The 16,030-nt window shown below is 36.3% G+C and overlaps 1 protein-coding gene across 1 annotated transcript in view; it reads right to left on the bottom strand.

Moving 5' to 3' along the window:
- GBE1 (1,4-alpha-glucan branching enzyme 1) overlaps positions 1-16,030 on the bottom strand; it is a 334,927-nt gene that overhangs the window by 167,513 nt on the left and 151,384 nt on the right. Inside the window, exons 4-6 of the mRNA XM_056135449.1 lie at positions 5,900-6,025; positions 4,686-4,821; positions 1,193-1,283 (exon numbers count right to left, since the gene is read on the bottom strand). Coding sequence (XP_055991424.1) covers positions 1,193-1,283; positions 4,686-4,821; positions 5,900-6,025 — 353 coding nt within the window. The remainder of the gene's footprint in view (positions 1-1,192; positions 1,284-4,685; positions 4,822-5,899; positions 6,026-16,030) is intronic.

The raw sequence follows: 16,030 nt of genomic DNA, 5'->3' as shown, positions 1-16,030 counted from the left end.
GCTAGTCATCTACTCCTAGTTCTCTACCTCCTTCTGTTAACTCTTAAACATGCTTTAGATCTCAGTTCCAGCATAAGTTCATATCTAATGTACACTGATCAGCCCACTGATTTCAACGCCATTATAGTACTCTGTCATTGCCAGGTTAGTCTTAGTTACAGTTAGAAATTATAGGCATGGTGATCAGATCACTGTCTACATGTCACCACACTGTTAAGCCCCAGACACAATGACAACACAAGGTGGGGGGGTTCAACTTGTGGTTACTCAGGTCAGCACTTCTGAAGCACTTCTGAAGACGCAATGACAATACAAGGTGGGGGCATTCAACTTGTGGTTACTCAGGTCAGCACTCACCGTGTGAGTATCCTGCCCAGAAAGTCCATTCCTTGGATTCAGTCCGGGTAGATTAATCCTTCTGTTGGTGTTTTATGTTCCACAAATGATCCCTTCTGTAACCTTCCCATGAAAGTCAATTTATATTCAGAAAAGGATGAGAGCTGTGGCAACAATGGCTGCCGTTAAGACAAGAGTTTTTTTTTTACCAAAGCTTGGGCAACCTTGTACATAACAATTTCAGCAGGTACCGGCTATATTTCATCAAAAATATTTTCACAAGAAGAAATATTAAATCAAGGCCAGTCTCACAGCCTGGATGGGAACAGAGCCTATAACTGCAGTAAAAGAAACTGTTCAGGGCCAAAAAGATAATAGAGTAGGTAGATCCACTTGCCTTGCAGGAAGCCATGTGGTTTGACCCCTGGCACTACCTATGGTTCCCTGAGTCCCTACAGGAGTGATTCCTCAGCACAGGGCCATAAGTAAGCCTTGAGAACTGCCAGAGGTTGCCCCAGCACCGAAACAAATAAAAGAAACTCTTCACTTTCTGTTACCTGTATTAATCATAAAAGAGATCACAGAACACTAGAGACCATAGCTACAATAAAAAAAAAAGAAGAGCACTTGCCTTGCACACAATCCACCTGGGTCCAATTCTCAGCACCCTAAATGGCACCCAGAGCTCTACCAGGAGTGATCCCTGAGCACAGAAATAAGAGCAAACCCTAAGCATTGCTGGGTGTGGTCCCAAAACGAAACAAACAAAAACACCATATGTACATTAAAAAGTGATTTAATAATAAAAAAAATTTGTCTTCTTCTAATATTCAATAGAAGGAACATTTTATTTTACCTTGAAGCTGCAAAGAAGCTTGTGATTTGGTAACCAAAGCTAGCATAGTAGGCATGCTCCATAATCGCCATCATCTGAATGCAGTTATATCCTATGTAAGCAAAGGGCAGATAGGGATTAAAAGTCATATTCACCCAAAGTAACAAAAAATAAATACAAACATGGCATTCTAACATGAAAGGCATTAATGATTTTTAAAACTTCTATTACTTTAACATCTTTAATCAAACACAAAATTGGACAGTTAGTTTTTGAGAGGCTTATTCTGACTATTTAAAAGTTCTCATCATCCCAAGTAATACATGATATGCAAATATATTCCAACTTTGCTTTAGAATATTGAAGATGAAAATCTGTAGATGATAAACTTTAGCTGTATTTGTAACATCATATGAAAAAATGTAAAAATCTGAATAAATCCAAATGATGGCATGTCATAAATTTTATTTTTAATTTCCTTATATTTGGTTATTCTAGCATATAACCAAATCTAAATTTTTTACAATGTGACTTCTACAGTATAGTCCTCATGCTTCTTCCTTCTACTACTTCCTATAAGCATCAAAGCACTTCATAGTTGCATGTATACAAGGATCTACACACACACACACGCACGCACACACACACACACACGCACACACACACCCTTCCACTGTCTATACAAAATGTTTGCTCAACACCAAATGAAAATACATTCTTCGCTGCCAACATCACATAAAGGTAAAAGGTAAAGGCCCTCCCATTGATCGTCGATTTGCTCGAGCGGGCCCAGTAACGTCTCCATTGGAGACTTTGTTGTTACTGTGTTTGGCATATCGAATACTCTCGGTAGCTTGCCAGGCTCTCCGAGAGGGGCGGAGGAATCGAACTCGGGTCGGCCATGTTGGCCGCTTGTAAGGCGAACGCCCTACCCGCTGTGCTATGGCTCCAGCCAACATCACATAACATGCAATTACACTCTCTTTCTCTGACTCACTTTATATTTTTCTTAATGAAATGATATTTTATGTATGTGAAGAAAGTTTTTATTGAAACTTACTTAAAAAAAAATGCTCAGGGAAAGATAGGAAGTATGTGTTCAAGGAGGACCATAAGGTCAAAGAGCAAACCTACATAAGCAATTTTTTAAACAATGAATGAAGTCAGGTAAAATGGTAGATATTTTAATTTTAATCTATGAAATTTGAGGCATGAAGGCATTATTAACTGAAATTATCCAAATAATACATTCGTGAGACTGCTGACCTATTCTTTGTTGCCAAGGACAGGGATCCCACTTCAAACCTGTGACACTAAAGAAACTGATTTACATGTAAGCCAAAAAAAAGAAAAAAAGAAAGAAAGAGAAAAATATTCTCCTAAAAAAGTAAAAAATATATTCAGGTTTTGCTTCTTAAAAAAGTACAACTTGGTAGAATTTTCACATTTGAATGAAATATACACATATATAGATGACTATCATTTGTTCTCAAAGCCCAATTCTTGTCAACATAGCCCCCGAAGTACATATTACAAAAAGTAAGTAATGCTGGAATTAAATACTCTCATTCATATATATATATATATATATGGTTTTTTTTTTTTTGCTTTTTGGGTCATACCCAGCATTATTCAGGGGTTACTCCTAGTTCTGGTTCTGCACTCAGGAATTACTCCTGACAGTGCTCAGGGGACCATATGGGATGCTGGGAATTGAACCCGGGTTGGCCTCGTGCAAGGCAAGCGCCCTACCCGCTGTGCTATCACTCCAGCCCCGTCTCTCATTCATAATTGAATTGAACGACATGCACTAATTGAAAGTATAGCATAAATGCCACAGTTTTTAAACTGCTGTAAAATTTACTGTTGTCTTCCTTAAAAGAAAATCAAAATAATTCTGTCAGGACAAGTAGGATTATGCACATAAACTACTACTCAATTATCATAAAATAATTACATGTTTATAACAAAATAAAGCATATAGCTTCTCTCTGATTTAATAAAACATTCTTAAGATAAAATACCAATTTATATTTTATTATTGTTTGTTATTAATCATTTCTTTTCTCATTTATTCATTAGTTCAGAATACTGGTCTAGAAAATTCAAGCACAAATAAGAATGAGAGAATATCCTGTTCTGCCAAATCTTCAGTACAGAATGAGTTATAAAAAATTTTATTAAGCATAAAATTGTATAACATTTAAAATCTATGACATTTGATATAAATTATATGAAGGCACATAATTTTCCATATAAGTACTTTCGGTATCTAGAACCTGAATTTACCAACACATACTCCAAATCACTCATACAATGACTTTAAACATGAATCACTAATCTTTGCTCTACCCAGAGTTGGAACTGTCAAGTAGACTAGAAATTAGTGTTTATTAACTTTCTGTTTTGTTACAAAACATGTACTTACTTTTAAGGGCTACTAAATTATATTTAAGGAGTGCAGTAGTACAGCAGGTAAGCCGCTTAAACCTTGCATGCGGCCAAAGGTTCCATCCCTAACTTCCCTCATGGTCACCCACGCTTGCCTGGTGTATTTAGTATAGCACTGCTCTGTAGCACTGTTCTCCCATTGTTCATTGATTTGCTCGAGCAGGCCCAGTAACGTCTCCATTGTGAGACTTGTTTTTACTGTTTTGGGCATATCAAATACGTCACAGGGAGCTTGCCAGGCTATGTCATGTGGGTGAGATACTCTCGGTAGCTTGCCGGGCTCTCCGAGAGGGGCGGAGGAATCGAACCTGGCTCAGCCAGGTAGCAGCAAGCAAGGCAAATGCCCTACCGCTGTGCTATCACTCCAGCCTGTGTTTAGTGTAGGGCCAGGAAATAGACCTGAGCTCTCCTAAGTGTGGACCAAAAACAAACAAAATTATTTTTTAAAGGATTATCTATATAAAAAGGAAATTAATAGTTCTAAAGCATACTGTTTCAATAATTCAATATAGTCTATTTTCTCTCCTGGTTAATCTCATGGAGACAGAGTCCATGTTATTAAAATCCAGGACACAAACATAGTGAACAATAGAAAGCACAAAGAATACACACAGTAATATTAGTCAAATAAGTTTTCTAAATGGGAGCAAACTATATGATGACTGACACAAAATAAGTTTCGGTCACCTTACAGATATAAGAATTTCCCCCCTAACAAACTAAAATGAACAGGCTATAATCAATGCCCTCTTATGCTGATAAAATATCTCTTCTGTAGAAAGTAATTATGCTTACATATTTATCTGGAATTTTGGGAGCCATCAGTTCACATTACTTAAAATTGAAACTGGAATAATCTCTTTAATTCTTATGCTCTATCTTACTCTATTTCTCTTTTCTATGCTATCACTATTAGAGGGCAATTTGAGAAGCCTAAAATAAAATGTATTTCTATTACATAATTAATCTCTTAACACAAAAAAGACACTTGTAATTAGCTTTTCTAATAAGAGAACAGTCTCATTAAAATTTTATCTGAATAAAAATCACAGTTATTACTTACCAAGGTCTTTGATTCTTGGTAGTACATTGCATGTAAAATGTTTATAAGAAGCTATTTTTCCTTCTTGGGAAGAAATTCCCACATGAGATTCATAAATTCTCAGACTTCTTGGCTTTGCTGGTCTGAAATTCTTAAACTGCAGAATACACAATTAGGTCCAGAATTAGAACAGAAATGCAGGTAGGAAACTAATTAAGCATATTAAAAGTAATGGTGAATTCAGTCAAACACTTTGAAACTGTTTTTCATGTATAAAAGTGACTGGCTACTATCATTAAATTTTCTTAAAAAAAAAAAATCTTCTTAGGGCCGAAGCAATAGCATAGCTGGTAGGGTGTTTGCCTTGCATGTGGCCGACCCAGGTTCGATTCTTCCACCCCTCTCGGAGAACCCTGTGAGCTACCGAGAATACCCCGCCTGCAAGGCAAAGCCTGGCAAGCTACCCATGATGTATGCGATATGCCAAAAACAGTATCAACAAGTCTCACAATGGAAACGTTACTGGTGCCTGCTAGAGCAAATCGATGAATGAGAAGACAGTGCAGTGCTACAGTGCTTAGAATCATAATAATGAACCTATTTTAAAAGACTGCTTATCTAATGGCATATGCCTTATACCCAAGCAAAGATATATTTTAAGCATAAGTCTTGGAGAAAATGCAAGAGCCAGGAAATGCAGACATAACTATTACATGGGAAGTCCTTATAGCAGGTTCAAAAATTAAAGAACAGAAAAAAGAGTTCAACAATAAATATGCTTATTAGTAAGACAGTCTCAAAATGTCTCAAAATAATGTAGTCATATGATATCGTCCTGAGTCTGTGTTACTAAGGTATTTTTTTTTTTAACCTATGAGAGTGAGACATGTTATGTAACTGAAAAGACTTGAGTGGATCAGACTGGTGCTTTTAAAAAAGAAAAAAATGTATCCTCTATAGGTCTTTTTATATTATTATTATTATTATTATTATTATTATTAATTTAGTACTTTTTCTCCTAAAGTCCCAGAAACACATGATGAAACAAAAACTCACTTTCAATGTTTAGTGACTATGCATAATAGACACTGATATGTGTACAGAATGATGGGGACACATCCCTGTGAATTAGAAACAGGCAGTGGAGAGAACTGTACAAAAAACAATGTGAAACTAAAAATAATTTTCCTTGAAATATTGGAACATGCATTTATTTAAAGATTTATTGTTCTCACCTTATATGAATGCTCTGGATCCCAATGTATCCAATCATAATTCACATTATCACCTTCACGAGCCACATATTTTGCCCACGGTGAAATTCGATATAAAATTTCCCCACTCTTATTCCTAATGACTACCTAAAAAAGAGAATGAGAACTACTGTTTTAAACTATTTTCAAAATCCTAAAATATTGCCTACAAATTCATGATCATTGCTACAAGAAAAGGAGGAGAGGATCTTAAAAATGTACTGTCTTGACTTGTGCCCCTAAAGATGTGAGCATTCACTATGCCTTACTTTCACTATTTTTATAGAAAATAATCAGTGCTTATAGCTTGAACATTTTATGAGTTTTTTGCCATTTTACTTACAAATACATAATTCAGAGATCTCTAAAGAAACTGACTTTTTACAATTCACAGGTTTTAGTGAGGGGAAATGGGTCATTAATGCATACGGGAAGCAGAACACAAAGAAGTTAAAGATCAATCCTAAGAATATGGGCTGGAGCCATAGCACAGAGGGCAGGGCGTTTGCCATGCACGTGGCCGACCCTCTCGGAGAGCCCCCTGGTAAGCTACCAAGAGTATCCCACCTGCACTGCAGAGCCTGGCAAGTTACCCGTGGCATATTTGATATGCCAAAAAGAGTTACAACAAGTCTCACAATGGAGATGTTACTGGTACCCACTAGAGGAAATCGATGAATAACGGGAAGACAGTGGTGCAGTGCTTGCCATTTCCATCCATGAAAACCAATGTTTAGAGTGATGAATTACAAGAAATATGAAGTGTTCAAAAAATAAAAATATTTGAAAGTTATTAACAAAACTTTTAACAACTGGATAAAACAATACTGTTATGCCAAAAAATAAAAAAACAAATAAAACTGAATTTTATCACCATGTTGCTCCAAAGCATACAGCGGAGAGCATTTGCTTTGCACATGGTCAGCCTGGCTGACCTGGGTTCGATTCCTCCGCCCCTCTCAGAGAGCCCAGCAAGCTACAGAGAATATCTCGCCCACACGGCAAAGCCTGGCAAGCTACCTGTGACGTATTCAATATGACAAACACAGTAACAACAAGTCTCACAATGGAGATGTTACCGGGCCTGCTCGAGCAAATCGATGAACAATGGGAAGACAGTGCTATAGTGTTACAGAAGAAAAATGGGTCTGGATGAATGCTTACAATGTGTACACACAAACAAAAACACAAACTAACAGGAGAATAGTTTCTTCTCCATCTCAGGTATACCCTACTTGAAGAATGCTTTACCGTATATATCAAATAACTTTTGGCTAAGGGTATGGCTCAGTTCGAGTATGTTTTACATGCCTGTAGTCCTTGATTTGATCACTGCCATCAAAAACCAAACATTTTGCACTTAAACCCCCATGCCTGCATATGACAGTAACATCACTATTGGTGTTCTAATGAAAAATGAGAAATGGAATGAAAATAAAGTTTTTGGTTGGATTGAACATTTTATTTGTCTTTGAGTGGATGTAGGGGGTGACACTGGGACACAGGAGATGGTATTCATGGTCTACTCCTGACCCTGTTCTGGGACCATATATAGATGTCAAGAATGTTAGCCTCTTGAAAGGCAAGCACATTATCCTCTATACTGTCTCTAACCCTAGAACTGATATTTCAAACCTAGTAATGAATGTCAGTTGAATTTCCCTCCCCGCCCCGAGCAGAGCTCCAGCAGCTGAAGACCTCCTGAACCAGCCACAACCGTGCTGACACCATTCTTCACACGCATAAAGGTACCAGCAGAGGAACAAAGGCATGCAGGTCCCGGGGCTGAGATCTCCAATTCTGCTCGGATTGGGGCTGAGCATCCTCCACCAGATCCTCCGTCTTCCAGTAAGTGGGGGTCACACCAACTGCCCCCCAGTGCTGTGTAATTCCATCAACAGACAAGACTCAGAGACTATAAAACCCAGCTCCCAGAAGCACGACATCTTATTATCTCATTCTTACTTTGGACAAACTGGCAGGCTACTGAATGTAACCTGCCCACACAGCAGAGTCTGGCAAACTCCCTTTGGCGTACCCAATACGCCAAATACCAGTAACAATGATGGATCTCATTCTCCTAACCCTGAAAGAACCTTGAATATGGCACTTTTTAAAATCTCAGGACTGGGACGAAGGAGACGTTACTGGTGCCTGCTCGAGCCAATCGACAAACAACAGTATGATCATGACTGTGATCGTGAGTATTGAATATAGAATTTTTGAAATGGTCAGCATATTTAAATACAAAAGTGAGTAAATTTTCATGTCCTCCCTGCTTAAAATAAAAGAAGTAGACTTAGAGTTCTTGTTATGCTTTCAATATTGAGAGAATACATTCTGCAATCAATTTTTTTTTTTGAGGGACATAGACCTTGCTTTGCTCACAGCTTATTCTTGCTGTGTTCAGAGCACACTTTGTTCTGTTCAGATTGCTGGGAATCGAACCTGGGTCAGCACAAGTAAAGAAAGTGCCTTACCCTCTGTACTCTACCTCCAACCCTGCAATCTCTTTTTGTAGAAAGTAGTTCAAGTGTGCATAATTCTTGTAATTAATAATAGGTAATTATTGGTAATATATGTATAATGCTTTAAAGCGTATTAAGCACTTTCATAATCATATCTGACTTCATTCTGGAGACTCTTTATAGCCTAAGTATTAAGTGAGATTAGTGAATTGTTGAAAGTTCCAAAGTCACCAAGTAGCTAAGCCAAAAGCTCAGCTATAGAACTTCTGACATAATTTTTCTTTTATTATTTTAACAGGCTTTCATAGCACTTATTTTAGGCACTAACAAAGAAAATCATGATAAATGATGCAGAATGAGGTAAAAAAAAATGACAAATTTACACTGACTGGATTTTTTTCCTTCTATTGTCTCCCATTTATTGAAACAAATCATAGTCAAGTGTTATGATCCTCATAATAATCACCGGAAAAAATCATAAATATATCAACCTGTATAAGGAGTATTTTATCCCCAAAGATATGAGCCTTATGAATTTCCAGAATGTTACATCTGAGTAGAGATTTTTTTACTTATTCATCAACTTGGAGTATACTACAAGGAAATAAAATATTATTAGTCACTTTTCAATAAATAGCACTCTGCCTAATCCATCCATCTTTTCTCTCAAACACAAATGGCTCTTCAACCATCTTAAATAATGATTATAAACTAATAATTATTTCAAAGGTATCTATTGGGAGAGAGAGTATTTGAGACTCTAAGAACATAAAGTTTCCTCATTCTGAATGTAATTTCCGCAGTCTTTTAAATCTTGCTTTTCTTTTAAGCAAGAAACTTTTAGATCTTACTTTTTATTTGTCTGTTTGCTTGGATTTGGGGGCCACACCTAGTGGTGCTCCGGGAGTACTCCTGGCTCTGTACTCAGGAATCATGCCTGGTGGGCTCAAGTGACCACATGGGATATGGGGGAACAAACCTGGGCTGGCTGTGCACAAGTCAAGTTCTGTATTCATGAATATATTTTGACTCATGTGTTTTGGGGACACAATGAGTTCCAGTCTTTTGTACCACCTCCTTGCCCCACCAATGTCTCGAGGTTACTGAGTCATGATTGGTGGAAGGAACCATGGGTTTCCCATACATGAGTTTTAGAAAAGTGTCAGAAAGAACTGCTTAGTGCACTAAAAAAACAAGGTCCTGCCAAAACCCATCTCTCAGGGCTGTGTTTGAAGAAAGGAGTCTTGAAAAAAATGAGAGGACATCTTCCTTAGAGAAAATGCTCACCCATTGCTTGCTGTGAAAGAGGAGATCCCAAAGCTGCTGCGTCCTCAGCTGTGGTGCAAAATAATTTTGTAAGTAACATCTATCTGGACCATATAGTCCCTTCTTAGGGAACTGGAGATAAGAAGAATCCATGCCAACATAGTACTTACACTGTTTTCTATGCTGTGTTTCTAACACAGATGCCTGATGTTATCTGCCAGATATAGGGAGCAATAGCAAGTTATAGCAAGTTAATTTATATGCTTGGAGGAAGGTAAAATCAAATTCTACACCTACCAAAGGATTATTTGATCGTCCACTGAATAACATCAAAATTTTGTTTCCATAGTTCTGTTTCTCTCTTTCCTAATGATCATTTTTATCATTGGTATACTACCTTAGGGTGAAATCTTTTAATATCCCATTCCTCCTACTCAAAATAGAATAATAGAACAGGTCCCTGGATGGTACGTGAGCAAGGCTTCTGTCCAAATCTGGAACACTTTTCTGTGATCATTACATGAAAGATAAATTAATTTATCTGTTCTCCAGGCCTCTGAATTTTGAAAGTAACTTTGTTATAATAGTTTAGACTTTCATAATCAATATAGTTGCCTAAAGTCCTAGAATTGTGACATCAACTTGCTTTTGATTTGCTGTTCCCGAAATGTTATATGAACTGGCTAAAAGTATTATAATGAATCTAAGGAGAGGTATGCCAGTGAGTAAAGAATACAAACTTTCTCGGTGAAATTTTGCTCATAAAATTTTTAATTTGCTTGTGATAAGGGAAAACTGTATCTAAGATTTCTGATTCCTTGAGTTCAGATTCAGTTAAAAAATTAGATGAGTTAATACATTTTATTAATGAATTTACAATCTCAAAGTAGCACATAAGGAGCCAACGAGCTGTACAATAGAAGTCACCCCTTGAACACACAGCTGACCAGAGTTCAGTCCTTGCACCCAATATCCTTCCCCCAGCCCGCCAGGAATGATTACTGAGTGCTGAGCCAGGAGTAATCCCTGAGCATGGCTGGTTTTGTACCAAAAACAAACTAACAAATAAAAAATAGGCATGTGTTGAAAAGAAAGAAGTAGCTTGACTGGTCTTTCAATAGTAAAAAATCTTAACAAAGACTAGTAAAAGAAACTCAATTGGTACTATTAAATAAAAAAGTGTTACACATACTGTACTATAAGACTAAAATACTGTGACACTTTACAATACTAATTTTGGCAACATGCATCATTATAATTTTTTTTAAAAGGAACTCTCAGTAATTCGTCAAGGACCATGGAGAGAAAAAGAAAGATATTCCATATCTATTTATCTATCTATATTTTATCTATTAATCTGCTAACAGTAAATAAAACTAAGTTTATTTGTTAAAATTATCTGTTAAATTTTATTAAAGTTTTCGAGAAAAATTTTTGTAATTATATGGAATCAGACAGATAGTACAGGTGTAAAGTTCTTGCCATCAATGCTCCCCATCCTGGCTTGTTCCCTAGCACCACATATGGTACCCTGAGAACTAAGACCCAGGAGTATCCTCAAGTACAGAGCCAGGTAGAGGAAGAGGAAGAGAGGAGAGAGGAAGGAGAGAAGAAGGAGAGGGGAAAAAGAGAGGGAGGAGAGAGGGAGGAGCGAGAAGAGGAAGAAAGAGAGAGGAAACTTCCATTTTTGTGAATATGTACATATATAATCCATATATACAGATATATATAATTCATATACATGCATATATAATCTTATCATCATCCTATAAATGCACAAAGTCATTTTTTTTCATTTTTTTCATTTCATCATCCTGTTATTCGTCGATTGCCTCGAGCAGGCCCCAGTAACGTCTCTTTCATCCTAGCCCTGAGATTATATTCAAGGCTATTTAGGAGAATGAGACCCATCATTGTTACTGGTATTTGGCATATTTGGTACGCCATGGGAAGTTTGCCAGACTCTGCCCTATGGGCAGGCTACATTCGATAGCCTGCAAGTTTGTCCAAAGTAGGAATAAGACAATAAGATGTCATAAAAAAAAAGTTTTGTTAAGATGTCGCGCGGCCGCATTTGCCGCGATTTGGATTTTATAGTCTCTGAGTCTTGGCCGCTGATGGGATTACACGGCGCCAGGGGGCCAGGTGGTGGGTGTGACCCCCGCCTACTGGAATTTGGAGGATCTGGGTGGAAGATGCTCGACTCCAATTCGAGTAGGCTTGGAGGTCTCGGCCCCGGAACCCGCGTGGTATTGTCCCTCTGCCAGTACCTTCATGTGTGCGGAGAGTGGTCTCAGCATGGTGGTGGCTGGTCCTGGAGGTCTTCGGCTGCCGTAGCCCTGGTCGGGGCGGGGAGGAAAGCTCAACCCACTCCCCTCCAAGGGACTCCGGGAAGGAACACCCAGGCGCGGGGGCAGAGACTGCACTGTTCTCATCCGGGATCTGGATTTTATAGTCTCTGAGTCTTGGCCGCTGATGGGATTACACGGCGCCAGGGGGCCAGGTGGTGGGTGTGACCAAGACTAAGTATTTAAGTTTATGAATTTCTATGCAATTATAGAATTGCTGTGCATTCTGAAAGGTGGTACAGAGGCTAAATGACTAAATTAAACCCACGTGATCTCCTGTTATGCCACAGTGAACATTATACAAATAATGAGAAAAGGTGATATTACTGTTACTAGCTTAACTGGGAAGAGATAAGAAAATCACTTGAACTTTGAAAGCAAATACTCCAGAATGTTCAGTGCCATGCCTTATTTTACTTCTAGATGAGATATCTTTAAGCATGCCATCATGATTCAGGTTTCTTTTTCTCTAATAATAAATAATTGTTTCAAGGCTAAATCAAATAACAACTTGAGTAGAAAAAGTTAAGAGGTGTCTCTATCAAAAAGGTCAATGATTTTTTAAAGACCTAAAATATTAAGCATATTATCTGTGAAATACAAATCTCCAGTGTGACGAAAATGAGTATTTCACTATATAAAAATCTGGCATGAAAGACATCATTGTGCAGGACAAAACAAGACAATTTTTGAGGCATAATACAGCAATGCTACTCCTGATTTAACATTATTTGTAGAATTACAGAGATAGAAACATTCATTTTTGTAATATTTACACATGGGAGGAAAACTAAAGGATTATTATCAAAAAGAATTAAATAAGGCTCAGTTGTAATCATTTAGTAATCATTCTAAAAGTAGGTCTTTATTTAGAATGATTCAGAAAGACAGATCAACCCTTACCTATAGAAAGGAGTATTACTCCCAACAGTTTCCACCCTTGTTCCCCATTTGTCTAGTCTAGTTAAGAAGAATTACAACTTTAATATTTTTTACTCCCTTGTCTTCTCACTGAGGCAAATCTTTGAAGAAATAAAGAAACAACTAAGTAGAACTGATAAAGTGTTTGCTTCATTTCAAGTACATTACCTGAACAAAAACCTTATAAAGTGAGGTCACTACAAAAAGACAAAATCCAAAGGGATTATGTAAGATTTAGGAAGCAGGCATTGAAAACGATATCCCTGAGCAAGTGAGAATAACTACTCCTAAGTGAAAAGAATAGGAACAATGCTGAAATGTTGTAATCGGGTAAAGATTGATTAGGTGTCTTAGCCTAGAAAACAAATGAATTACACATGATATAAAAATATAGGATTTAAACTTCTAAGATATTGAAAGATCAATAGAGTAATAAAAGAAAAAAGCCATGAAAAGGGGAAAAAATCAGTGAGTTTTCATTACTGAAAAAGTGTGCTTCAAAGAGACTCATCCATGTGCAGTGAAGGCTAGAATTCTATTAAGTAAACAAAGTTATAATCTGGTATAATGCCAATAAAAAAAATCTAAAAAGCATTTTCAGAAGTGCAAGTATGAAGAGGTACCATCATAAATAATATGTTAAAGTCCTCTTTTAAATATTGAATTTATTAAGTGTAATTACTATAGTCTACATGTTGATAAAAGAAATTATTTGAAGAAAAGAGTATCATTCTTATGCAATCAAAGTGCTACTGAAACAAAGCAATGTTAAAAGTATGGGAGTAAAACAGAAGTAACTGAACCTATAGAAGAATCTCAGAAATTTCAGTGACTAGATACAAAATATAATTCTAAAATTAAAAGTTCTTTTGAGAAAACATACACATATATTTGATGCATGTGATTAATAATCCCAACAATATGAGTATTTACTATTAAATAAAAAGTTACTAATAAAAAATTCCTGCATGTGTAAAAACTTTTATAAATTGAAATATCATAATAAAGACTGCAAAATGATCTTTCTGTCTTTCTTCTCTTTTCTATCACAGAAGACATACAGCAGTGACAAAGAACTATTAATGGGAATGAATCCTATTAGGGGAATAGTTTACCCATGAACTAGTGTGAAACACAGGTATCTTATGGAATATATAGTGACTAGAAATAGAAATGTAATCAAGACATGAAATTTCATAATTTCTTGTCATTTTAATAGCATTCTTACAGGCAAAAATGAAGAACAAGGACAGAATTGGAACTTTTGATCATGGACTCCGACACTGCAGGTAGAGCCGGTAATGATGGGAAGTAGTGGTAAAGAACAGGAGTCCTCACAAGAGAACTATTTACTTTAAAACATCTTAGTGCAAAGTGTTTTGCATTATTAAACAAATAGCAAAGGACCAAGACAGCAAATCTGAGCTGAGATTTCTAATTGTGAGCAGTTATCTGTAGAAAGAGGAAAACATTGGCAATGTGATCAATGTAGCAAACATCATGGAATGCTATGCTTGCCTCTAGGTAATCAAGGATATGCAAATGATGAGACACAGAAATTAAGGGTGACTCATTCAAACAAAATGACCCCATCCCTCCAAAAATAATATAGTCTGCTCCTGAGTCTTTATCTATCAGAGACATACTGAGTCAATCATGAAAATTTACGGTTATTGGCATAGTAACATGCTATATTGGAACAACCAGACTGAAGGGTAAAATAAAAGTAAAAATTAAAAATAAATAAAAACTTTTCACTGAACAGGGTTTAACATTAATGTTGACATTTAACATACATTTAACTGTGCTACTCACTAAAAGAATTCAGCTTAAATGTAAATATTTAAATCACAAAAAAGATTATATATGTGTACTTTACCAAGAGAAAAAGGTTATACCTTATAAGTATACCTTTATTCATTATAGTTTGAAGGCATATCTGGCCAAAATGCAAATACATTCATAAAACATAACCCAAAATAATTCCTACCTGAACAGTCACAAAATGCGGCTTTCTTCCCTTATCTGACAAAGTATTAAAATAATAAATACTAAATAAAAAGTCCTATTACAAAAATGATGTCCTACAATACAACGTAGAAGAAAACTGAATGCATATTTGTATTTAAAGAAACATAGCCCTCAAGAAAAGTGAGTTCACATTCAAGTTCTTAAAGTGAGTTAACATTTAATGTACAAATAAACATAAAATGCTCACATTGAAGGAAAAATAACTAGAGATCATAAGATAGGTAGAAAATGTTTTGTAATACCAGGAATGGCCCCCTACAAGTTTGGTTAAAATATGTAAAATAACTCTGGCATCAATGCTCACAAAAAAATTGTAAAATAGTAATGAACAATGAACAATCTAATTTTCAAAATGCCTGTAATTCATCTCTATAAAACTTAAAACACAAATAGAAAAAAAATGCTTTATTCCTAACACTGGGAGTTAAATAGTGGCTAATAATGTTTGTTCATTTTTTTATGTTGAATGGTGACACATTTAGAAATAAGCACTACTGAGGAAGGAAGGAAGGAAGGAAGGAAGGAAGGAAGGAAGGAAGGAAGGAAGGAAGGAAGGAAGGAAGGGAGGGAGGGAGGGAGGGAGGGAGGAGGGAGGGAGGGAGGGAGGAAGGAAATCTGAGTCTTTGGCAGAATTTTTTAATCCTGAGTCTGCAATGAGAACAACTTGATAAACATATTTTAAAATAATAATCTTCTTATTTCTATCCACCACCAAGAACCTGACCATACACCTTGATTCTCATCCTGCGGTCCATCTAGGGCTAAAAACATCAGAGTCAAGAATGCAAAAACAAAAACAGATAAAAGGACCAATGTCCTAATAATGAAAGAGTATATTTTTATTGAAAACAAAAACTATCATGAAGGGAAGAAAATTATTACCAGAATTACAAAAAATATGCTTTTAAAAAGCATAATGATAAATAATAATATCTTTGCAATGACATTTATCTTGATATCATTTTTTAATTTTTCTTTACTTTTTTCTTTTTTTATAAGTGTTTTGCAATTCTTTTAATTCATTGTAGTCTGCTCCAGGGATTCTTAAGGTTTTCCTCTCATGATCTCTTAAATGTTTC

Source organism: Sorex fumeus, unplaced genomic scaffold, assembly GCF_029834395.1.
Source record: "Sorex fumeus unplaced genomic scaffold, SorFum_2.1 ptg000115l, whole genome shotgun sequence".
In the NCBI taxonomy this organism is placed as follows: Eukaryota; Metazoa; Chordata; class Mammalia; order Eulipotyphla; family Soricidae; genus Sorex; species Sorex fumeus.
The sequence above is the reverse complement of the archived record's forward strand: the minus strand, read 5'-3'. Positions and strand labels throughout refer to the sequence as shown.